The 24,605-nt window shown below is 41.8% G+C and overlaps 1 protein-coding gene across 3 annotated transcripts in view; it reads left to right on the forward strand.

Annotated features, from left to right (window-relative positions):
• PHACTR3 (phosphatase and actin regulator 3) overlaps positions 1–24,605 on the forward strand; it is a 111,775-nt gene that overhangs the window by 49,975 nt on the left and 37,195 nt on the right. For all 3 annotated transcript variants that reach the window (XM_054173546.1, XM_054173548.1, XM_054173549.1), the window contains exons 2-5: positions 9,954–10,115; positions 11,025–11,102; positions 15,748–15,930; positions 20,679–20,882. In XM_054173546.1, coding sequence (XP_054029521.1) covers positions 9,954–10,115; positions 11,025–11,102; positions 15,748–15,930; positions 20,679–20,882 — 627 coding nt within the window. The remainder of the gene's footprint in view (positions 1–9,953; positions 10,116–11,024; positions 11,103–15,747; positions 15,931–20,678; positions 20,883–24,605) is intronic.

Raw genomic sequence — 24,605 nt, forward strand, 5'->3', positions numbered from 1 at the left:
CTCTTGTAATGGGCTGCATTACTTGAAAATATGGACACAGCGAGTGTGTTACATTAGCAAAAGGAAAAGCATTTACTTTCGTAGTTTTTCTCCCTGCTTGGCTGCTGGGTGACGTGGAGAGTTAATGGACACAAATTGCTGCTCTCATGCCAAATTCTCATTTTGTTGTTGCAATATGGGACACTGTCTCTCTATTCCTCTGTTTCTTAAACAGTGCAAGGATTACAACTCGGTAATTTTGGTGGGTTTGGTTTTTTTGTTTTGTTTGTGTTTTTTGTAGCTCTGATAAAACAAGAAAAAAAGTAACCTGGAATGGAGCTATTCCAAGAGCTTCAGAGGAGACAGCTCCATATATTTTGAATCACTTCCATGTTCATTCCTTGCCCTAAAGGTCCTGCCCTTCTTGTTAGGAATAGATTATGATCTTGTTTCAGACAAATACTGATAAGCACTATGGTAAATCTATATAAGCATTTATTTCTTTTGGCCCTTGACCAGTAAAGAATTTCATTTTAGAAGGCATATTGCCCATTAGTACTTTGAAGATTATTAACCAGAATCTCAATTTTTAGAGTATGGACCTCCCAGGAACTAAGTAATTTTTAAAGATACTCAAATCTGTACTGTTAAGCAGTTAGATCAGTGCTGTAAAGCCCTTACTTGAGCCTTGAGACAGTGCCATGGTAAGGAGCAGATAATGTTAAGTTTAACACAAGATGAGGAGAGGCTGAGGGAGCCTGGGTTGCTTAGCCTGGAGAAGAGGAGGCTCAAGGGAGACCTTATTGCTGTCTACAGCTACCTGAAGGAAGGTTGTAGCCAGATGGGGATTGGTCTCTTCTCCCAGGCAACCAGCACCAGAACAAGAGGACAGTCTCAAGCTGCACCAGGGGAGGTTTAGGCTGGATGTTAGGAAGAAGTTCTTCATAGAAAGAGTGAGTGGCCATTGGAATGTGCTGCCCAGGGAGGTGGTGGAGTCACCATCACTGGAGGTGTTTAAGAAGAGACTGGATGGGGTGCTTTGTGCATGGTTTAGTTAATTAGATGGTGTTGGATGATAGGTTGGACTCGATGATCTCAAAAGTCTTTTCTAATTTTATTCTATTCTAAGATTTAACAAGTGAGAAGCGCCTTTGCCATAGGGGACTTTGTACTGCCTGAACCCCTACTCTGTATATATGCACATTTGTGTGTCTGTTCAAGGATGCAGAGGACAACAAAAGATTTCTGGTACCCAGCTGTCTTTTGAAGACATTTTGTTTGGAAAATAACAGTGGGCAGTGGGATAAATGGATCTTTAAAAACAATGCTCCCCTCTAAGTATTTCTTACATGTGTCTCATATTTACAGAATGTTATGTGCAGCAGACCAAGCCACCTCTAGAAAGTATTTAACCATTCATTCAGGTGATATGACCTCCTAAGAATGGTTTCATCACAATTTAAATACCAACCAAAAGCAGAAATCACTGGCAGCTTTATCACAGTTTTATAAGGAGCCAAATCAGATGTGTAACCTTTAGACGAAAGTTGAATTCAGTCTCTGTGCCTGTTTTCTATCTACTTTTCTCTGTAGATGTTCTGGTTTATGTCATATTTTTGTTGTCTAAGTATTTCTTCTTCCAAATCTCTGTCCAGTTCTATATAGCAGGCCTGGAGTATACACCAGAGACTGTTGGTTAATGTGTATTTGTTGCCAGTGGCTGTAAGGAAAGTGAGGGTGCAAAGCAGCAGGAGTGATAAAGGAGAAATAAAATAAAATACAAAGGGCAGATTCTCTTGCATTTAACAAAACAGAAGAAATGCTTTCTGTCTGCAGCAGTGGCATTGAACAGTGACAGGGCACCAATAGAGCTGTGGAGCATTCCAGGGAAGAAGGAAATGATGCATTACATTACAAGGGCATAAAAGCACATAGAACATGAGGATTTGATTATTTCTCTAATGCATGATTTTGGGATGGATATAAAGTGAGAGCTGATTGTGTGTTGGACAGATGCAGACTCCCATAAACAGAAGAAACTTTAAACAGGTCAATTCTGGGGTATGATCCTAGGAAAAAGCAATGCATAGTTCCCTGCTGGTGGTCTTACACCCATGAGTTCCTTGGGTGTGATACGTCCTTCTAAATATAACTACTATAAGCTGCAGTGAAATGGATTTCAAGGTGCCTCTTAAAAACAGCACAGGGTGTGTTTCCAGTCTGCAGACTCCCTGAGGAAGCTATAAAAAACATCCTTTCAACAGGTTTGCAGCAAGGCTACAGCTAATTAAACAACTGCAGGTGATGAAACACTGGTCCTGCGCTGCAGACAACAGCTTCACTACTATGAGGACATGAAATGCGTAATTCAAGGCATCTTGGTACTTCCTGGTCTTCCCTGTGCCCTGCAGAACAGCATTTCTGCAAGAGCCTTGGGGAAACTGCCTAGTCCTGGGAATGTGTAATGTGAGTGTGTGCACAAAACCCTTTGCAGATGCAGGATGGACAGGGCTTGGTGAGCAGGCTGGGCCTCAGCCCTCTGCAGAGGCTGTGCTCCTTTGATTTTATTTGAATAGATTTTTTGTGAATCTCAGGAGAGGCTGCTCTGGCTGTTGCCTGACCAAGTTCTCACTGGGTGAGTGGCATGCAAATAGCAAGTTTCCCCTCCCAAAAGATTTTTACAGGCTAAGGTAACTGAATTAACTGTGATTATAGAGCAAGCCTTCATTAGTCTCATTTTCTTACTGTTATTTAGTTCTTCCTTCTCCAGGTAAAGCATATTGTGAGTTCCCTTACACAAACATTGAAAAACTTCCTTTGTTAATGAATTGCTAATGTCACACTGCACAGTGTAAATCACAGTAGGTGCTACTGGGACTTGACACAATGATCCAAAAGCATTGAAAGGCTCCTGATTAATTTCTTTGCACCTTGGTTCATATGGCAGTAATGCTGCTAGGTGATATGTCAACTTTCCAAAAGAACACTTTCTGGAAGAAATCACAGATCGCAAGTGTATAAAGCATGTATTTATCTAAGAGATGTAGCTGGAGTTGCCACTTCCCTGTTCTCTTTCCATTGATCAGTATAATCTGTTTCCCTGTTCATTGCAGCTAAAGCTGGTTTTAAAATCCAAATACTTTGAAGGGAAGCTCAGCATGACAGAATGGAAATAAACTTTCCTGGCAAGCACAGCCCCCTCCTATGACACACAAATGATGTTTTGGAGGTGTTTTTTTTCCTTCCTTCAATTAAAGAAAAATGTTTAATCATAATTTAACATACTAAGGAGCAGTGGAGATTATAGAACAAGGATATATGGCAAACATTTAGGTATTAAATGAAAATGGAAACTTGGGCTCTAGAGACCACATGAAAGGTAGAAAGGAAAACTTGGTAGCTTGTATTTTCATGCAGGGAAATATAAAACCCTAATCAGGATTCATATCACTCAGTAAAAGAATGCTGATGCAGCTCAAGAACAGCCTGCACCCAATGGAAGCTGAACCCTGGTCTTGTGCTCATAAAGGACTCTATTCCCCTTTGCCTCACTGCCATTTATCTTAGTGTTTTCCCCCTGCCTTCATATATCTCCATGAGTCTGAAGTCTGTTTAAATCTACTGTGTCAGATTTTGCCCCCAAGGTAACTTGACGAATGACGTAGTTATCATGTGGATGAACCTGGCCCACTATCCATCTGCTTCCTTATGAGACTGAACTATTGGGTGACATAAAATCCAAGGCGGGAAATCTTGAGCATAAAGGATTACAGTTCTGAGAACAGATACGAATTCAAGCCATTTTTACCTACACTGTTGACAATACAGACCATAAGAATTTGGACAGGTGAATGCCTAAATTTGCATCTCAGTCCTGTAGTTTTCCCTGCTTGGTTTCAGTGGTTTTCTGGTGTAACAAGTATGATATGTCAGAGCAACAATTTATGTCACGTCAGCAGCTATGCATCCAAAATTAGCTCATGATTATATTCAATAATGTATTCCAGGCACATTACCTCTTCTAAGTAACTAAAATGTTAAGAACCAGGTTTTCTTTTTACAAAGGATTCCATGTAAATTTTCCCAAACCAACCCAAAACAATATTGAAACATTCACAGCTTCAAAACCAAAGTTCTTCAAAAATGAGATACATTGCAGGTTCCTTCTGAATTTCTAATTTTAGTTTCCAGTTTCTAACAGTCAAAGTGGGAAATATCAAAATACTATTTGTTCAAAAAAAAAAAAAAAGAAAAAAGAAAAAAGAAAAAGAAATGGAAACTTCAAACTAGAACACTCCACAGCAGTTTTCTTTCAAAGAGAGTCAAGAAAGAGAGTGTGTCTGCAGAAATGCAGGTGACGGAAAACATTTTTAGAACAAGGAAGAGCTCCATCACAGGAAACATCTAACTAGTGCAATAAGAAAGCTCTTCAGTTTGAATTCTGCTTCCCTGGAACATAACAGAAGTTGTTCAAAGGCTTCTAGACACCAAATCCTGCAGATGAATTCGTTGTGATTTTAGGATGCTAAACTAGCTAGGGAAAAAGGGGTTTGTTCCTGATGCCAGTTCTCTTTTGCAAAGTTCAGGATAATCCTTAATCTAAAACCAAGACAAACTTTCTGTCTTCTTTCCCCTGCAGATTTCTCTCACTAGGTAAAAAGTACCCTGTGACCCTTTGTAGAGAAGGGTTGATTCTTGGTTAACCACAAATGGTCTGGTTTTCATGATTTTCATGGACTGACCAGTAGCAGACATGAACCCTTTGAAAGCTCAGCTCTCCCTGACATCCTCCTTAATACCTTTTCTAGCAGCAGACACTAATTCTAGGCAGCACTTAAAGTTACCAGTGGTAAAGGCATCTCTATCCCAAAGCTGAACAGGTCATTTTGATTCCACTCACTGTCTCAACCTTCTGGAGCAGACCAAAGGGAACCTTTTTTCCTTTTTTCATTCTGAGCTGCAAAGACAGATGCAATGACAGGAAAGGGGAAAACATGCAGAGCTGCATTACAAACCAATTCATCAGAAAACAGAGCACGCCTGCCTTACAAATTTGCCTGCAGCTCTTGTCTGCTCTGTTATTTTTAAACTGCCTGCAGGTTGCAGATTTTTCAGTGGTCCTTCTCCTACCAGTGTACACAGAGGATTTAAGAAGGCACAACTTCCATTACCACAATTTTAAGTTACCAAAATTCCCAGCACATTAAAATTGAGCATCCTTCATCTCATAAACTTCTTGATGCAATTCGTGTATTCATGAAAGGGCATCCCATGCCTCTTACACAAGGCAAGGTCAATATAACTCAGCTCTGCATTCCTGGTTCTCCCAATTTCCTTACATCAGCCTGCAGAGTGTAGCCTGCAGAGTGCAGCTTGCAGTTGCTATAATCAGCAAACCAGACATCCAGTTACAGACTCTGGCTCATCATGAAAAACCCCAAGAAGACAGACCCAACTGACTGAACCCACTGCTCAATTTCACAACACTGTTATCACTCAGACATGATCATCTGCTGTACAAATGAAGGCTATATGGAGGCAAGAGCACTCTTCCATCCACATGTCCAGGACAGACTTCACAGCACTCCCAGCAAACATGTCCCACTCCCCTGGAAGGCTGGATAGGATAGAGTCAGGACAGCATAGAAGGTTCCATGTGAATGTAAGGAAAAACTTTTTCACTGTAATGGTGCCAAACACTGAAACAGACTGCTCAGAGAGGTTGTGGAGTCTCCTTCTCCAGAGACATTCAAAACCCACCTGGACATGTTCCTGTGTGACCTACCCTAGGTGATCCTGCCCTGGGAGGAGGGTTGGACTGGATGATCTTTCAAGGTCCCTTCCAACCCCTGATGTTCTGTGATTCTGTGACTGACATCTATAAATGGGAGAACTTCTGTATGCAGAAAAACTTCATGTTCCATGGACAATTCCTATAGAGATGGGACTAACAGGAAGAGTAGTTTGTTTATGTCACCACAATATTTTCAGGAAGAAAGCAAGGGTGCATTTTTCAGAAGTGCTGATCACCACAACTGCTGCTGATGTAAACAGAAGTTGCAGATGCAGACTTTCTGAGAGGTCAGACCCTGCAGCCAAATGTAATGAATACTATGCTTTGTTTCCTTTTCTGTTGCCTAGTTTATTATGCAGCCCAGAGCAGTACTGCAGAGCAATACCTGTCAGGTCAGAACCTCTCCCCTCATCTGATTTGGTATGTCTCAGACACTAAACCATTCATACTCTTGACCACTGTTAGGAGCTCTGGAAATTACCCCAGTTAGTGTTCACCCAGCTTTATATGCATGGGCACAGCCACATTAATTTCCACTCCTCTGACACACAGAGCAAATGACAACTGTGTGATATAGGAGGACTTTGGTTTGGATCTGGGGTTTCAGTACAGAAGTCTTTGCCTTCAGTAGGATACATCAGGGACTTGAAATAATTTTGTTATAACAGTCAACAAGCTTCAATTAGAGCAAACCCCTCCGGCCCCACAGGACTGATGACTGTCTTCTTGTGGGGCAGTATGGGATCACTACTGTCTCAGCAGTGACGGCCAAGCAGAGCCTGGCCAACCTGTGCTGGGTAGGTTTAGGCTGCTGTGCTGTGGGTTAAGCTTGTACTCACTTGACCCTGTATAATGGCTATCCCTCATCCCTCTACATAAAACTGCTAGTTAAGCTCTTGCTCATTTCTCTCTGCTGATTTAGAGAATCTTGCTTTGGCTCTTGGCTGTTTATATTTTGCAGACCTCCTCTATGTAATCACATGGCCTGGCCCCAGGCTGTCAGGCTCTAGGAGACATAACCACATTATTCCACAGAACAGTTAGTATAATTAAAATATTGACTGCAGATTAAAAAAATGTGCTGAATATTTCACAGACTGGTTGGATGGTTGGCAAGTCTTGGCAGCTTGTTGGCTGCAGGAACTGGCTGATATTTAGGCATGCCTTCTCCTTCAGCATTCATTGCTGTACGTGGGAACTGCTTTTTTGTGCTGTCAACTTCTTCCCTCCCAAGCAGCCAACCCACAACCAAGCAAAAATGAACTGACTGGAAATGAGGAGCTGCAAGGGCTTTTTTTGTGATTCCTATTGCCAGTGAGACCATTTCCTTGTTATTTATGAATTCAGGACATCTGTCTTGCTGTGTCTGTTTCTATTTTTATTTGTGTCCATCTCTCTAAACTCATGGTGTAGGAACTACATATGGTGAGAATGTACCAGGTGATAAACCCATTTGCTTAAGAACTGTCTGTACCGTATGAGAAGCATTAATAAAGTTAGAAAGCCCATAAACCCCTCCATTGAAATATTTGTTTTAGCTGCTCTTCCTTCTTTGCATTCCTTCCTTCCTTGCATTTCCATAACGAAGAGTTCAGAAGAGGATGGGAGAAACCCACCTGACAGGGCTGGCAGAAACCACAGCAGCACTGATCACTACAGGGCACTTAGGGAATTCTTAGTGCCTTTGCAATATCTCCCTATTCTTTTTCTTAGGGAAATGTCTGGGAGAATGAACATTGCTAGAGACACATAGATTCAGTCTGAGTAACTTCCTAAATCTTTCTATGCTATCTGGCAAAAAAAAAAAAAATAAAGAAAAGTGAAATGATCTCATGCTATGAGTGTTAAACAAAACGTGTGGATGATGCCTAAACCACTTTGCAGACACCTACATCCTGAATGAAATGCTGTAGGATCAGTAACTTGCCACAGTACTGTTTTAAAGCAGCTTATTTAATATTCACTTACGTGCTTGAGAAATTCTTGGTATGGTAGGAAGTGCGTAAGTAGCAGTGCAGTCTCACAGGCAAGGACCAGGGGCAGCTGAGCTGAAGCTGTCCTACTCCACTGTAGCTTCCAGGGACAGGGGTCTGATTTGCAGCCTGATGTGCATCCTGATGTGCTCTTTTGAAATGAGCTAATTTTGGGACCATCTCCATTCCGACTTAGGGGATGTCACAAGAAATGGCCAAATGCTGTTTTCTGAAACTTCTGTTAGAGCTGTAAAATAATCATAATAGCAAATTAATAGCAGATCTACTCTGCCATTTTCATTCTCATACCATCTCTGTAATCAAGAGTAGCTCTACTTCAAAGTTTATTTCTGTGATACCTCTCATTTTTGGACACACAGCTAGGAAAGGAGCATGGTATGTTGGCACTCTAGCTGTGGTCTGTAGGCTATTGCTCTTCTCCGCTAGGCTCATTGCTATGTTTTGCCTCCCAGTTTAATATTAACCTCCAAACTCTAAATTATAAATGCCACGTTGAGTAGACATCATTCTTTCAAAGACAAAAATATGTACATTTTAAGTCTGTTCTAAATTAAACCCTAAGATAAACTCTGTGTAAGGAGACAAAAGATGCTCTAAATTCAGTACATAGAGAAATTCACTGGGCAGGCAGAGTGGAGACAGGGGATTGTTACAGCCTTTTCTCTCTTCTGATAGTTCACGTGGCCACGTGTTTAGTTTCTCTCCACTGAATGATTCATCTCTATTATCAGCATTTTCAAAATTAAATGGAAGAGGAGGAATGTGTTCATTCCCCTGCTGTGTTTAATAATCTTCCAAAAATCGTTTCCTATTTACTTGGAGATCCCCACCTCCGTGCTGCGATTTAAGCATTTTCACCCTCTTAACTAAAAACAAAGCCTGGAAGGTGCTGTATGGTTTTTATCCTGCAATCATAAAGCAACTTATGATAAATGTTGTTCCAGAGAGAAATTTCTTGGAAATGTGCATATGTTCATAGCTCCACATTGTTCATCTAAATAATAACTGACTACTGAAAAAAAAACCCACAAATTGTCATCCAGTTGTTATTCATGTAATGTCTGATGTCTGATGGCAGCTTCTCTTTTAATAGTCACTGTACTGGTGCTCAGATGAAAATCTTAGTGAAGACATCAATAGCCCCATTTATGCACTGTGCTGCTTTCTTTCATGGTACTAGCTGGCACACAACTGTGAATGGTCAGTATGTATTGTTTTATGCAGGAACTTATCTACAAGCAAAACTTACAGTATATATTCAAGACAAAATATTAAAAATGCCTAATTGCTTTTCCAGCTGAGGCATTATATCTGAATTCCTGTGGCTTGGCTGGACAAGAATTTTCCCCTTAGCTTCCTCAAGGAATAAATTTGCACAAGAGTTCTGAGGTTTTCCTTATGTAGCGCATATCAAACAAACTATTCTTATATAAAAGATTTACATTAGCTCACCCAAGTCAGTATGTTCTGTGTTAGCTTATGTGGAAAGAGTTCATTTAAAAGGCAGCAATATCCTGTGGTCTGAGAAGAGAACTGGAAGCTGGGAATTCAGAAGGGACCTGAGCTTTCTCACTTCCTCTCAGCTTTTCATGAGGGCCTACGTTTTTCTAAATGAGCATTACATTTACAGGATTAACGGAAGGCCGTGTGGGCCTGATTTACAGATGTGTTAAATTTCTGCTGCTCCTGTTAAAGCTTCTGGGAGCTCTCAGCTCTCTATGTTTCAGAAGGCTGTAATGCAGTCACACACAGCCCCTGGGAGGGAGAGAAACTTGGTGTGTACCAGGCACGGATGAAGGTAGGAAAGCGATGGAATAAAGCAGAGTGTTCAGTTCAGTACGTGCCCCTCTGCATGGGCCTAGTAGGCCTGATTAATCTATGAGGGATGGCAGCAGTGGAGATACTGAAATATTTGGCATCCAGATAGATACTGTGCAAGACCAGTCAAAAGAGAAGCTGGTAGGAAGCACTGGGTGGGCACAGTGAGGTTGAACACCTCTCTGGTTGGTGCCCCTCGGCCTGGCTGCTGACTCCAGCAATGCAGGGACTTTCTTTCACGGTCTGACACTTACCATGGTGACTAGACTGAATGCTTGTTCACTGGTAAACCTCAATTTGCCTCCCCTCTTAGGTCTATAACTGAAACTTTTTGTCTAACAGTTGGCTTTCCTCTCTTCCTCTCTCAGATGAGATGGAGCAGTCCCCTGCAATGCGTTCTGACTACTTGGTCTCAGGGATTCGAACTCCGCCAGTGAGGAGGAACAGCAAACTGGCAACACTGGGCAGGATCTTCAAACCATGGAAGTGGAGGAAAAAGAAAAATGAAAAGTTGAAGCAGACATCTGCAGGTAGGATGAGAACAAGAGAGCACAAAGCAAAGCTTATCTTGAGCTGAAATTTGCTTACATAGGAAATGTTAATGATGATTTGTTCTAAACCTAATTCAGAGATTTCAGCATGTAACACATTAATAATGTTAAAGGCTAAAAAGAGTCTCTATAGACTGACTTCCAATATATAATATAATATAATATAATATAATATAATATAATATGTTACATTTAGAAGAAAAGATCAAAATACAAAAGTGAAGCACAAGCCTTAACAAAGACTGCTCTTCATGGGCTGCCCCTTCTCCAAAATAGTCTACATTTATGGCCCCAAGTACAATCACCCCTTTTATTTGGGGTGAAGATTATATAGGTCACAGTAACATTATGAAAAGTGACAGGAGGGAGCTACAGCATGTAAGATGTCTTCCCTCAAGCAGCTGTCTCTGCGGTGAAGGAGCCCAGCACACAGCTCTGCATGCTTTTGCTCCTCTCCTGGGATGTCCCAGGAGATCAGTACAGCTCTCTTGTCCTTTCCTAAGATAGGATGGTGCAATTCTTTCCACGTGCCCCAATATCCTGTGGAGCATCACAGTAAAGGACACCACTTCCTGAGGCAGCTCCAGTGTGCCTTATTAAACAGCGTGAGGGCTCTAATATCACTGTTACTCTGCACACAGTGTGATCAGACAGTGGGTTAGATCATAAATCTCAGCTCTGCATGTGGGTGATTTTACAGCTGTTTTAACAAAGGAAAAGGCACAAACAGGCTGACTGGTCCATGCTCCCCAAAACGACATCCTTGTAGTTCTTTTCAAGCGCACAGTAGTTAAGACTAGAGGGAGTTTCCACACTGCATCTTTCTCACTCCATTATATGAATACCCTGTTGTTAACTGGTGCTCTGTTATGCTATTACTTTGTGCAGTGCTGGAGAAGAAGATGACAGCACGACAAGGTCGGGATGAACTCATTAAGAAAGGCCTTCTGGAGATGATGGAACAAGGTAAGTCAATATTCTTCATCTCTTTTATCAGACTCTTTTTCAGGACCTTAGGAAACACATAATTGCAAAAGGAGAGCTCTAACAATCAAATGAATAAAGAGGAAAATCTTCAATCCAAACAGAAAAAAATGAGTATCTGAATGAAGCATGTCTGTCTTCAAATTCCTCCCTGCTGCAATCAATCCACATGTTTAATTTTTGATGGGTTACCATCTTGAATTCAACTCCATCTTTGCTTAACACTCTAAAATCTTTTATGCAATTGCTCTATACCTACCCAAATCCTACTGCCAAGAAAGTCAGCTAAAGCTGGTATAAATATAAACTTAAACATACAGACGCATTCAGCCAACATGTACAACCCAGGGATCCAAATCTCATCAGATGACATTAATCTGATGTTTTCTGCTGTCTTTCCAGTAAACCAGGTTTGTTACAAAACTTATTACCCTCTGCCTGTTTTTAATTCACGTGCAAAAGTGAATCATTTGGTAGTGCCATTTTAAAGCTCTCCAGAGTACAAGTCAGGTTCGGCAGAAGTCATTGAATGAAAGATGATAGTGTCAGAAACATGCACAAAGGACTGGTTCTGTACATCACTGTTCCAAAGCCCTGACCGATGTTCAAGGGAGAAAGAGATATGGGTGACTGTTCTGTGAGATCAAGTGACCTCCCAGTGTTATGGCCAACATCCCAATTGCCATTTTCCACCTAAACAGAGATGAAAGAAAAAAATCCATCTTTACTTTGAAATCTTCATAGCAGAAAGTACTGTCATGAAGAAAGCCTGGCCTTTTGAATTGGATCAATCTGATAGATAGAAATTGTGTTCTTTGAAACTAATAATTGAGTTTCTTTGTATAAAACAAATGCCATGCCTATAAATAGCCTGTGGGACAATACTCAGTGATGCTATGCTGGAGTGTAACTGAGCAACTGAAGAGTCAGAAAAAGAGGAATTGGAACAGGATTTGTTTTCTTCATTGCAGTAAAGCAGTTTTCATATTATTTTATTTGATATACTTTAATATTAATTTAATGTCCTCGTTAAAAAATTAAGCTATCAAGCAACCAGCTTATTCTAAAATGGAAGGTTCTAGAAAGCTCACTTTTAGTTCCTGTCAGTTGGACTCTTTGTGGCTCTGATAATTCGAGATAATGAGTTGCTCTGTTAGCTTGTTAGCAGCTATTGGTTAGAAAAATACACCCCATTTCTGTTAGGGGTATGAAAGGTCCCCATAATCTGTGAATTTTAAGACACAGATATCTATCATTTTGGAAAAGAACTGTAAAATAAACCTTTTGCATGCGTGAAGAACTAGCTGGGAGGAAAACAAGTGTTGCGAAGTTGCAAGATCATTTTAACAAAATGAAAATAGTTTAAATAAATCCATATAGTCCAGTGGGAAGTGATGACAAGCTGTGCTTCTAACAAGGCAGCTGCACACAGGTTTCTTACCTGTGCAATAAAACTGCACACAGAGCTCCTACGCACATCAAACAAGTTTTCAGTACCACCTTGCTGCACAGAAAGGAAAGAACAGCTGGCAGTCAGTTGAAGGACACTGAAGGTACCTGCAAGTTATTTTTCTTTACAGTGTTGTGAATCTCCAGGGCCTTTTTTTTTTTTTTTTATTACATTATTAGTAGAAGCAGCTTATTAACTGGAATAAAAAATTGACCCAAATAATTCTCAGTAAATGATTAGTGCCCTACTTGGACTGAGCTGAAGTGGCAGCAGTTTCAAGGCTAAGTCCTCATTTACGCAGTAAGTTGCAATTGTCAAAGCAGCAATACTATGCGAAAAGTCTACAGCAAATTGTGCCCCTGCACTCTGCATTGGTTAGGCTGCACCTTGAGTACTGTGTCCCGTTCTGGGCCCCTCAGTTTAAGAAGGACATTGAGACACTTGAATGTGTCCAGAGAAGGGCAACAAGGCTGGGGAGAGACCTTGAGCACAAGCCCTGTGAGGAGAGGCTGAGGGAGCTGTGATTGTTTAGCCTGGAGAAGAGAAGGCTCAGGGGTGACCTCATTGCCCTCTACAACTACCTGAAAGGTGGTTGTAGCCAGGAAGGGGTTGGTCTCTTCTCCCAGGCAACCAGCACCAGAACAAGAGGACACAGTCTCAAGCTGCGCCTGGGGAGGTTTAGACTCGAAGTGAGGAGAAAGTTCTTCACTGAGTGAGTCGTTCGTCATTGGAATGGGCTCCCCAGGGAGGTGGTGGAGTCACCGTCCCTGGAGGTGTTCAAGAGGAGATTGGACGTGGCACTTGGTGCCATGGTCTAGTCATGAGGGCTGTGGAGACAGGTTGGACTTGATGATCCTTGGGGTCTCTTCCAACCTTAGTTATACTGTGATACTGTGATACTGTGAAATCCTGCAATCCCTCTATTTCATCAAACTCTACTCCACTTCAGCTACTTGATTCCTGCTTACTTTCATAAATAGCCCAGGATGGGATGAGGCTGCAGTCTGAGAAACCTCCAGATCTGCTTCATGCATTTACAATAGCTGTGTCACACTCCAGTTTGGCAGCACAAGGCCTGTCAAGCAGCATTTTGAACTGGACTCTTTGGCTCAGAGCAAACCACAAAGATAGCGCAGAATCTGTGAGCAGCCCAGGGTGAAATTGCGCTGTCCTTGGTTGGTGATGAGTCATCCTAACAGGTTATGTCACCCTGTCTCCTCACACAACCCTAAAACCGAGCTGCCCAGACACACTGCTCACTTGCACAGCTTGGGCCCCTTCTGTCCTTCTCTCCAGCTCTGCTTGAACAGGGTAAATGCCAATGTGCCCCTTGAAAACGACCTGAAATGCAGCTTCACTCTAGACAACCAGCTTGAACTCTGAAAATGGGTCCAGTCTGGCATACTGTGGAATTCATTCCTGACAAAATTACAGCCCCTCTTCTAGTTACTTTACTCAAGACCCTGCTGCTTTCCTTATCAGTGGATCTAAGTTCCTGTCCCTGGCTGATTTTTGAAATATGATGTTGAGACCCACTGCCAATCAAAGCAGCACATACACTTTGATCTAAGCACAAGCTGATGAATTCTGACCAGAAACATCACTGTTGCAAATCTCAGATGCTCCTCAAATGAAATTCTTCAACAGGAGTGTCTTCTACTTGTCATTATTTCATTAGTCATTACACTTTCCATTGGCTGGGATCTAAAGAAGCTCATGTCTCTGACTGCAGTTTCACTGTGGCTCAGCTGTCAGCAGCCTGCCTTTCTGAAGGATGTGAGGAACGTGCAAAGCAGAGTTGCCTTGAAAACGTTTATGTAGCTTCCCCTGATATTTCTTCCCACTGTGAACACAAAACTGATCAGATGCAACTGTACTTAGTGCTGAGAGGAAAGGACTGCCTGTCAAATAATGCAGGCAGCTGTTAATACACCAATGATTATGTATAGGCTGCCTTCACAATGAGCTGAAATGTAGGCAATGAACTTTTCCCCCCTCCCCTTCCCTGTATCATAGCAACTGTGCTACTGCAAGGGCTATTTTAAGAACAGTAACTTTTCACCAAACGTGATTATGAGGCAGACTGAGTGAGCTCAGCGTACAAAAATACTGCATCCCTTCTGCAGCATCTCTGGGCCAAGATCTGATACCCTTACCCAAAAGCACAATAAATTGCTCTGCGGACTGTCCACATAGTATTGAAAAGGAGTAGCTGTGAATGCTAGCCATTTTAAATCAGTGTTTCAGAAACTTGTCATGATATCATTGCAAGAAAACATAGCTGTGTCAGGCTCCAGAAAAGAGTGTCTAGGGCTGAGAAATACAAGTTAGGAGGTCAGGGGTGGACACCAGACATGTCTATCAGCACGGAGCACCGGCTAGAGTGAGAAGTAATTGCTTTCTTTGGTTTGTATCAGCGATGTAGATCTCATAAATTCTGAGAGAGACATGAAGTAAAAGGATAGTTTGTATTCTGAGGACTCTTGCCTGAATAGGAGAATACTAGAAAAGCTTCAGTCATCAAGATGCATACAGCTGCAGGGATCACTGGCACAAAAATCTTTCAGAGTAAGCAAAGGGAGCAGTTTCTAGGTCTGCATGAAGAAGGATTTGAATTTCTGATCAGCTCAGTCATACAGGACGTGCTTTTCAAAGCTGAGGAACTAAAACTATCCTCCAAACCTACAGTTGGGGAGAGAATATTAGTAGCCTTGTCTTGGGTAAGGCTCTGGCATTAGTGCTGGGGCAGCTGGATGGCAGTGCGTCAGGCAATGAGCCTGACCTGTCAGACCAGCCTGTGACTGCACTGGACCATGAGCTCTGCTTGTGCAAGGAATTAGCTTCTCTCAGAGACCTCTGATTTCCCATGCTTGTGCTCATCTCCCACACAGCAGGTGCTTTAACCTTCCTGCATAGTGGCCATTTGCCCAGGCTGCTGGATGCCAACAGAAAAAGGTGCACTTTTGAGAAAACTGACTGGGTATTCATATCCAGATGGGTTGCTTGCCAGATGTTTTGCATTACAGATGCTTAACACTGTTAGAGATCAGGTGCTGCTCTAAGACTAATCTCAGTCCCCTGAGCACTAGCAGCTTTGAGACTCACTCTTCTCAAGAGGATAAAAGAGAGTTTCAACTTTCACTGCTCATGGTTTAGTTAAGATGTTTGATGTTTTAGATACCGAAGGCAAAGCCTGCACTGGTGATGATGCCACGAGAGCAACACAGAGTGACCCTCCATCTCCCATGTGCCAGGCACTTGCCTCAGAAGAGGTGCAGCAAGAGAGTAAAACAGCAGCCACAACGAATGTGACCTTGATTGGTGAGGAGCTGCATTTGGATGAGCTGGAAGAAGATGCAGGTATTGGATATAAAATGTTTCCAAGAAATTACAGAATGTTAAAAAAAACTATTTCTGCTAAGCTGCTTTATGAGGAGTTGAATATGTCAGTGCATTAAAGGGTAAGAGTACCTTGTTCAGCTCAGCCCATGCTAGGTTAGCAATCAGTACTCAAAAACAGTGATTTTTGAGACTGCTCCCGAACTGAGGGACCACACAAAGCTTGGCATAATGGGATTATTTGGGTTATGAGACAATCCAGTCTTGGCATGGTGCCCCTTTGATATTAGCAGTGACTGCTGTGAAGATGAAACAAGCTTCTCTTAAAAACATTTCTTAAACTTCTGTGCCAAGCCTGAAATTATTTGTCCTGGCTCAGGAGAACAATGTCAATACACAGCCCACGTGTCCATATCATTACCGTGCCTACAACACGCTGCAAATACAAGTGAAGTTCAATACCAGGAGGACAGATAAGCTAAACCAAGCTCCCTTCATGGAATTAGTGCTCTGGCAGAGCTCATCCATGACTGCAGTTCCTTGGCACCAGAGCACCCAGGCACAATTCAGCACCTGGAGGATGTGCATTCACTTCCTGACAACCAAGTAACGCAAAGCTGCAGAGATAATGCTTTACCCTAGTTTGTGAGGGGTGCCATGTAATGATTACAGATCTTCCTGTCCTCTAGTCAGTCTTTACACCTTCTCTAGCTGCCCTGCTTGCACTTTGTTCTCCATCCCATCCCCTCATTCCCTGCTTTCTCTGAGGTCCCAGCCCCTGGCATCTTTCACTAAACCCTCTCCTACCTGCTGTGGTTTGCTGAGCAATGCTGCCTGTTTATGCCCTAAGCCTTCTTCAGCAGCTCAGAATGGAAATCAGCCTCTGAAGTGTTTTCCGTTTCTTTGCTTTATCCTTTCCTGCTTCCTTCCCATCCTTTCCATCCCCGTGACTCATGCAATTTTGTTCCCTTTTGCTGTTTTGCTTTTATATAATATTGATTGTCTGGCCCATGTGTAGCTGAACTCCACTCTCAATTGCTTTGACAACAGAAACGGTTCTGTCTCCCTAAAAGTATCTGCTCTTCACAAAGATTTTTTGTAAGCTTAACATCACCTTTCCCTCACCCATCACAATCTTGATTTCAACTACACATGTTACTTCATCAAGAAATATCCCAAAGCACTCTATGTAGGCTTCTGAAATTTTTGTCTCTTAAAAAAGAGACATAATAGAAAATTGGACACAGGCAGCCTCTTAATGCCCTTAATGCTGTTTTGCCCTTTCTTCAAACTCTACTCTTTATGGCTGTGTTAGGGTTTGTGTCACTCTAAAAATTAATAGAGGCAGAACTCTTCATCTTCTTGTTCTTAGAACAACCAGAGCAAGATCTTGACTAGAATCCTTCAGGTCTTCTTTAACTCTTTTCTAGAGTTCTTCACTCCATATCATTAAGGAAATTTCTCTCTGAACATCTGATTCTTCTCACAGGATCCTGTTAGGGGTTGGAAGGGACCTCTAGAGATCTGCCAGAGCAGGACCATACAATCTAGTGTAGGTCACACAGAGAAGGAGCCTCTACAACCTCTCTGGGGAGCCTGTTTCAGTGCTCTGTGACCCTTGCAATAAAGAATTTGAGGTGAAACACTGAGACAGTCTATCCTGGAAAGATAGCACTAGTAATGCACCATGGATTTAACCTTATGCCTCTGCAAAATCTAGTACTAGGATTTAAAATTTACATTATGCTGTGTTCAATTTGTGTATTGAGGCTTTCAAAATCATCCCAAATGCTTATGTCTCTTTGTCCTAATCGTAGTTCCTTTTATTGTCTCCCTGGCACAACCTTTTCTCTCTTCCATATTTCTTTTCCTCCATTTTTTAAAGTGTCTGTTTTTCAGGTATTACCTTGTCCTGTCTCCCTGGTTTGTAAGACTCCACTCCTGTTTATTGGAAATCTTCCTACTTCTTTCATCAGTGACCTCTGGGTTTTAAAATAATGATTGGCAGTCTAGTCTTTATTGCTAGTTTATCCCTGTTTCTGCATTCTAGAGTCCCTGTCTCTATTTTTTTTTTTTGAGGAATTTGTTGGGTAGGAAAGCTCTGCAAAATTGTCAGAATGCACTGCAAAGTTTATTATAATGTTGAGTTTATTTTAATGTTTGTCCTGTGGCTCAGCCAGGGCCAGTAGGTGGCTTTCCACAATTTCATACAAATACTTGATCAGCTAGAAACAAAATGAATATATTTTCTTTATCCCCAAGTATGTCACATTTCATCCCAAGGATGTGGGGTGAAGGTCAGGGAAGGGAAGAGGAGGAAACAAAAGGAAATCTTTGTAGACTTCATGTCTGTTTAATACGCAGGAAAAGAACAGCCTAGGCAGAAAGAGGGCAGTTTTTCACACCTAACCTAGCCAATGGGCTTGGGGCCAGTCTCAGCAGGGGATTTCTACCTAGCAGTGAGATTGCATTTTGACAAGTGGCACTCCACGAATAATTAACTGCTCCAGCAAGGAGTCTAGTGCTGGAATATTTTCAGCAGGGTAATACCCACTCTGCAGTATGGACACTTAATAGGTTTGTGTACTCAAGAATCAGATCTGCCTTCAGACTGAGTGAAATGTGTGCTCTTACCAGAAACAACCACAGAAGACATCAGAAGCAAACCATTCTTTGCAGGGGATGTAAAAATGAACGTTCTTTTGACAAGAGCACACAATGCCAGTTTGCTTTTGTGATACCACTCTCAGAGCAGGACAGAGTCCAGAAACAAAAAGAACTATCTGATGAAGCTGAGTGTGTTTTAGGTCCACCTTCTCCATAGGAAAGGTCACACTATGACACTATGCTGGCTACTCTGTGTTGAACAGCACTTCATGTCACAGGGAGGTCTACCGATTTTAGTGAAGCTACTGCCAGGAGAAAGCATAGCTCCACTCAGGGGAATGCACTCAAATATGACTAATTTTCCTGTCAAGATACTAACATCTATCTACTGGAGCTCTTGATCTTTCTGTAATGTAACCCGTTAGTGACTTTATATTTCTCTTCCTCTGTTCCACATCTTGTCTTCTGGGCATAAAATACAATGGGATATCAGCCTGGAAGAAAGCATTTCCCCAGAAGTATATTTAAAATAAAATGATTTTACTTCTATAATTCAGGCAACTATCACAGGCATCAGCTTTCCTATCAAACCAAATCTCACAAGAATTCCTGTTAACAATGCCTCTTTCCTGTCTTCTTTTTAATGATAAATACTCATTCCCACTCATCTAGGCATACTCATTAATCTGTTTGTCAACAAATTAAATGCTATTATCTTGCCAATGCTATTGTTTCCAACTGCCTAAGTGCTCTGGTGCCTCCCCATGCACTCTGAACATGAGGATGCTGAATGTTCACTAATACAGAATTTGTATTTCAAATAAGACATAAACCTGAGCCAAGAGGAGATTTGTGATGTGGAAGCTGTGAGTGCCTGCTTCTGTGAGTTTTTAGTACATGCCCTAGAGTGGTTTGGAGGGAAAGGTGCTTTGGACAATTCAGAATGCTAAAGGGAGTGGTATTTGCCATTTATTCAGACCAAGTAGTTTGGATCTCTCTCATGCTCTGCTCTGGTAAAATCCCACCTGCAGTGCTGTGTTCAGCTCTGAAGTCCTCAGCACAGGAGAGAGCCTGGCTGTGGCTTGGGTCCTGGATCAGAGTCAGCCTTGAGCCTCTCTGTGGGTCCTCATGTATACCAAGCTAGAGATCAGGACATGTAAAGAGTGTGAAAGTCAAACAGTAAAGTACTGTATGAGTTTAAGCACTGCCGGGGTCATCTGATATCTGAGCAGGATCCAAGGATGTTAATCTTGGATTTCACTGAAATTCCACCTGTGTCCTGCTTCAGCTTCATGCCTTTCTGGATCTAGTCCACAGTGCTCTCATCACAGCCAGGTCAATTTGATGAACTGCTCAGTGATTCAGCTTGCGCTAGCTTTAAGAGCTAAGTGCTTTTGCCAACTTTCACGAGACAATTCTAGAATGTGCACTGCTTCACCATCTCAAATAAAGGCTTTGGTGACTGAATTTTTTCTTAAGCACTTCACTGATTCTCCATTCCATACTATCTGCTGAGATCCAGCGGTGAATCTTTTTTATGGCAGCCTTTTCTTCGTTATCGTCAACCTCAGGAAAGATTCAACAGTTCTGGAGTCAGGCACAGTAAGAGAAGACGTGAGATGCAAGTTGAAGTCATGTATTGAATAAGATAAACATTAAATTGTGAACATAAATGTGTACCACAATCACCTGGCTTTCATGTAACACCTGTTTGATAGTCTTTGTCCCCTGGCTGTGTGCTTCTAGCACAGGAGGGTACTGACTGAGTTACTGTGCATCTGCAGTTGCATGCTGTAAGAAAATTCATTGCAGTTCTCAAAAGGTGATTTGCCTTGGTGTTCTCATCATTAAAAAAACCCCACATCCAACCAAGCAAAACAACAAAACAGGAAAGGGGACAAGGCTTTAGGGAAGCCCAGGAAGCTCAAAGGATTTCCCAGGAACATCAAAACTAACATTTTGCTAATATCCTCATGCATTTTATTTTTTACCTGCCTTGACTGGCTGGCTCTTTCACACAGTGATAACTTCCACTGTGGAAAAAAAGTGCTTCTAGCTGTGTGCCGTGTGCTCTGTTTTTTCTGAATGTTCCTGGCACTGTCCCCTGGCCTATCATTATTACTAACTTCATGTTCCATTAAATTTACTCATCTTCCTACTAGCCAAGAAACCTTCAGCACCCATGGAAGAATTTGAAGATGCCAGCCTGCCAGCATCTGAAGACAGTCCACAAGCCTTACTTGTATCTGAATCCACAGATTCCCCCCAGAAAGAGACAGAAAGAAACCCAGCCCAGCTTCCTAGCCCTCCATTGCTCCCAGCTCCACCACCTAAGGCAATCTCCAAAATTGCAAAGGGCGTAACAGGTCAGTAAAGACTTTCCCATCCCTTGTGTGTTATTCACCTACACAGCACAGGATGTATTTTTTTTTTCTTACATCTTTTTTTTCCCCCCCTTTTTTAAGCCTTTTGTTGCAAAATGCTGTGGATCAGGCTAGTTATATTGAGTGAAGAGAGCACTAATCATTTCCATGAACCAAGTGGTTTGGTTGCCTGATAACAGCACACTGATCTTTGTACTTCACATATTTGTCTGAATCTCTCAAGGGATTATTTGTTGCAGGTCTGTTGCACTAAACACATGTCAAGCAAATCAAACCAACTGCAAACATCTGCTGAATCAGATGCTCATATCAATATCCCATAAAACACATGGAAGATTTAAGTGTTTTCATCACCTAGACTCGCTGGATAACAGTGCAACAGCCAAAACTGAGTTCAAGTCAGTAGGTTTTGAGGAGGTTTCTTTCGAAAAGATTTCTCTCTAGGGTAGGTCTGAAATCAAGCTATAAAATCTGGTCTAGTTACACAGAACATACATTAAGTGATACACCTGGCTCCCACAAAGCAGTCCTCTGTGCCAGACTTTGTTAAATGTTTCAAGAGCAATTCCTCTGGGCCTGATTTCCTAATCTATTGCCAGTATTGTTACATTTTCTGACATTCTGGCACTGCAGAAAGGGTGTTAAAGTGAAGATGATTTTACTTTGTTCCAGCTTTAGGGCCCCTACATATGGTAGAAGCAGTTAAGTCTTACTGCAAATTAGAATCAAGTCCTGACATATAAATGTTATACCTGTTGGATATTTAGACTTTCAAATTACATTCATTAGCTCAGCCCTGATTGACATCCATGCTCATCTACTGGCACAGTGAAGAGGGTTTTCAAAGTCATCAGGAAACAATACTCAGAGGGACATTGTAATCTGACCACTGGGGTTCACAGAATATATTGAGGTTTTCAGTCTTTTTGAGGAAAAAGTGTAAGTTTTTGTTTCCCATGGGAAATATCTATGTTTTGTGCTTGCTTAAATACTGTAAGAGTTTAAATGGGAGCCGGATTCAAAATGGTATTCAAATGCTCCTTGGGAGCTGCTGTTCAGATTGCTTCAATATCCTGTGCTATGGTCAGGCTTTAGTCTGTCCTGTCCACCCTACAGCACAACCAGGACACCCCTTTGACTTTGGTCACTGGGTGAGAAGGCCATGCCCCGCATGACATGTAGGCTGCTTGAAAAACCTGACCCATAGAGAGTAAAAAGATCACAGCTTCACCAGGCCCTTCACAGACATTTTGCTGCTTACCCAAAGTATTGCCTGTAAAATTCAAGATATTCTGAGGTTTGGTATGTCATTCTCATCTACATTTTTCACCAAGAACAACTCTTAATTTCCTCAATTACTCCAGGAACTCTAGACCCCTTTCCAGTAGTGATTTTACATTTGTTTATTTTTGCATGGACCAGGAGACAATGGTAAGTTACAAGTAAACAAATACCTTCAATAGGTTGGGAGACAGAAGGAACCATTATGAAAGAAAAAGAAGATGAAGAGACTGAAATGCTTGCTTGTGTTTATTTTTTCCCTCTTTAACAATGTTAAAGATGTTGTTGGCAGAGGAGTGAGGCATAAGCAAAGCCCCAATTAATCACAGAGGGAACAGGGGGAACAAGGCAAGGTGCCAAGACATCACTTTGGAAGATTATTCACTGAATAGCTGTCATTAGGACAAATAAGGTGTGATCTCAGGAAACTCCCAGCTTTCCATACTGGTCCAAGTTGCAATGAGGACAAAATCAGCCCTTGACCTATTCCAGGAACAGGTATAAAGATAAAACAAAGTCCTGTCCCTTCCAGCTTTGCGGTTCAGCTAACCTGGGCTTCTTGCTTCAAGAAAACAGACAACCTCTCTCACTGTGCAATGGTATAAAGTGACTAAAAGGGTGTTTATTCATCCCCTCAGACCATGACTCAATGATTGACCATAAATGTTCTCTGTGCATCTCCACAGTAGCACATAATTAAAATCCTGTTGACTGCCAGAGGTCTTTGCTTAGCAGAGGTTGGCTGTCTCCTGGCTGCAGCAATCAGCCTGCTCAGTGCAGGAGGAGCTCTGGGGTGGGAAGGTGCCACATTGCCAAGACATTGCACTTTGGCCACCTAGACACCTGAAAAAGTGCCCTTGTGCTTTTAGACATTTCAGACCATAAATACAGTAACTTTTGGATTAGCTGGACCACCCTCTCCTGAACACATAGAGATATGAATGAAACTCTGGCTATTGGTTAGAATTCTGGGCTGGAGGTAGAAAAATGTGCAAAAAATAAGAAAAATAGTGTTAGACCTTCCTTAGAATCTGAAAGAATGTCTTCTTTGGATACAACTGTCCTCAGTGAAAGATGCACTCCTCATCATCCCAGGAATGTGAAAGAGAGACCAGGCTTTGTGTTATCAGTCTCAAATTTGTGATGTTTGGTTTTAGTTATGGCTACAGGAGCTCTTCTTGCTGCCTGTGCTTTTGCTGTTGTCCTCAGTAATTCTGCCCTCCAACCTCCAGATGCCCAGCTCTGTTTACAGCACTGCCCTCATGGAGCTGTACCAGATTTCCAGCCATGAACTTATGAAAAGACATGTAGTTGGTAACTGTTATGCAGGATGCTGGGTCTGAGAGGAAATATTTAAATATTGAAGGTAATACTCACATGTACTTTTGTCCTCTCCATTTTTCTAGTAAGCTACCCTGCTAACAGGAACCAAGTTCAAGTCCCCTCAAACATCAGTATTTTAGGATAACCCTGGCCTAAACAGAGGGTGTCTGTTATGAACTGAGGGGTTTATCTTGAAGTAGACAAATTAAAAATTATATGTGAAAATAAGTTTGTAAAGAAGCTGTAGAAGTTGTATCAGCAGAAATTCCTGTTTAAAACACTAGGTGGCAATAGGAGAAAAGAAATGCTCTTGTATGAAGCCTTTGAGTTGCCTTTTTACACCCAGACTGAGCTACTGATGTAAACGCCACCATATGCCAGAGGCTTGGGATGGAGATACAAGGGAAAAGGAAAGAGAAAACAGAACAATCAGCATCTTTTTCAGGCCAGGTGTTCAGTTGTCTTAAGAGTGTGAAACTACTACATTTACAACCAGGGATATGTCCAGTGTTTTGGACTTGTGTGCTAGACAAACACATACATCAAAGGCTAATGTCCCACAAATGCTTACAGTGCATAAACAATATCTGAATCTGGGGATAAAAACAACAACTATTAGATTGCCCCACTATTCTTTTTCTTTCTTCTTAGTGCTCAATACCACATCTTTCATTTGAATTTCATTTAGCAAGTTTTGTTATGTGAATATTATCCTATTATAGTGATTTTTGGCATTTCCTCAACTGGCACATGAAAGAGGTCTAAGCTGTGCAGCAGTCACGAAGGAGCAGACAATAGTCAGTGGTACATTTTGTCCTGACTGACAACCACAGTGTATAAATTTTAATTTGGTCTGCCAGAGTTCAGCAGAGAAAGTGCTGGATTGGAAAGCCTCCACTGGTGGTTAGGAAGAGTGGTACTGGTAAACAAGAATGCATTGGTGGGTGGGAAAAAGGAGAATCTGATACTGTGGGAAAGAGAGGAAAGAGAGGAGACATTTATTTTGCTGGAGTAAAGATTTGGATTTGTGCAGCATGAGATAGTTACCTTAACCAGTAACCTCTCTTCAACACGGCAAATCCATTTCAGTGCAGACTCTGT

This window comes from Dryobates pubescens, chromosome 26, assembly GCF_014839835.1.
Source record: "Dryobates pubescens isolate bDryPub1 chromosome 26, bDryPub1.pri, whole genome shotgun sequence".
Taxonomy (NCBI): Eukaryota; Metazoa; Chordata; class Aves; order Piciformes; family Picidae; genus Dryobates; species Dryobates pubescens.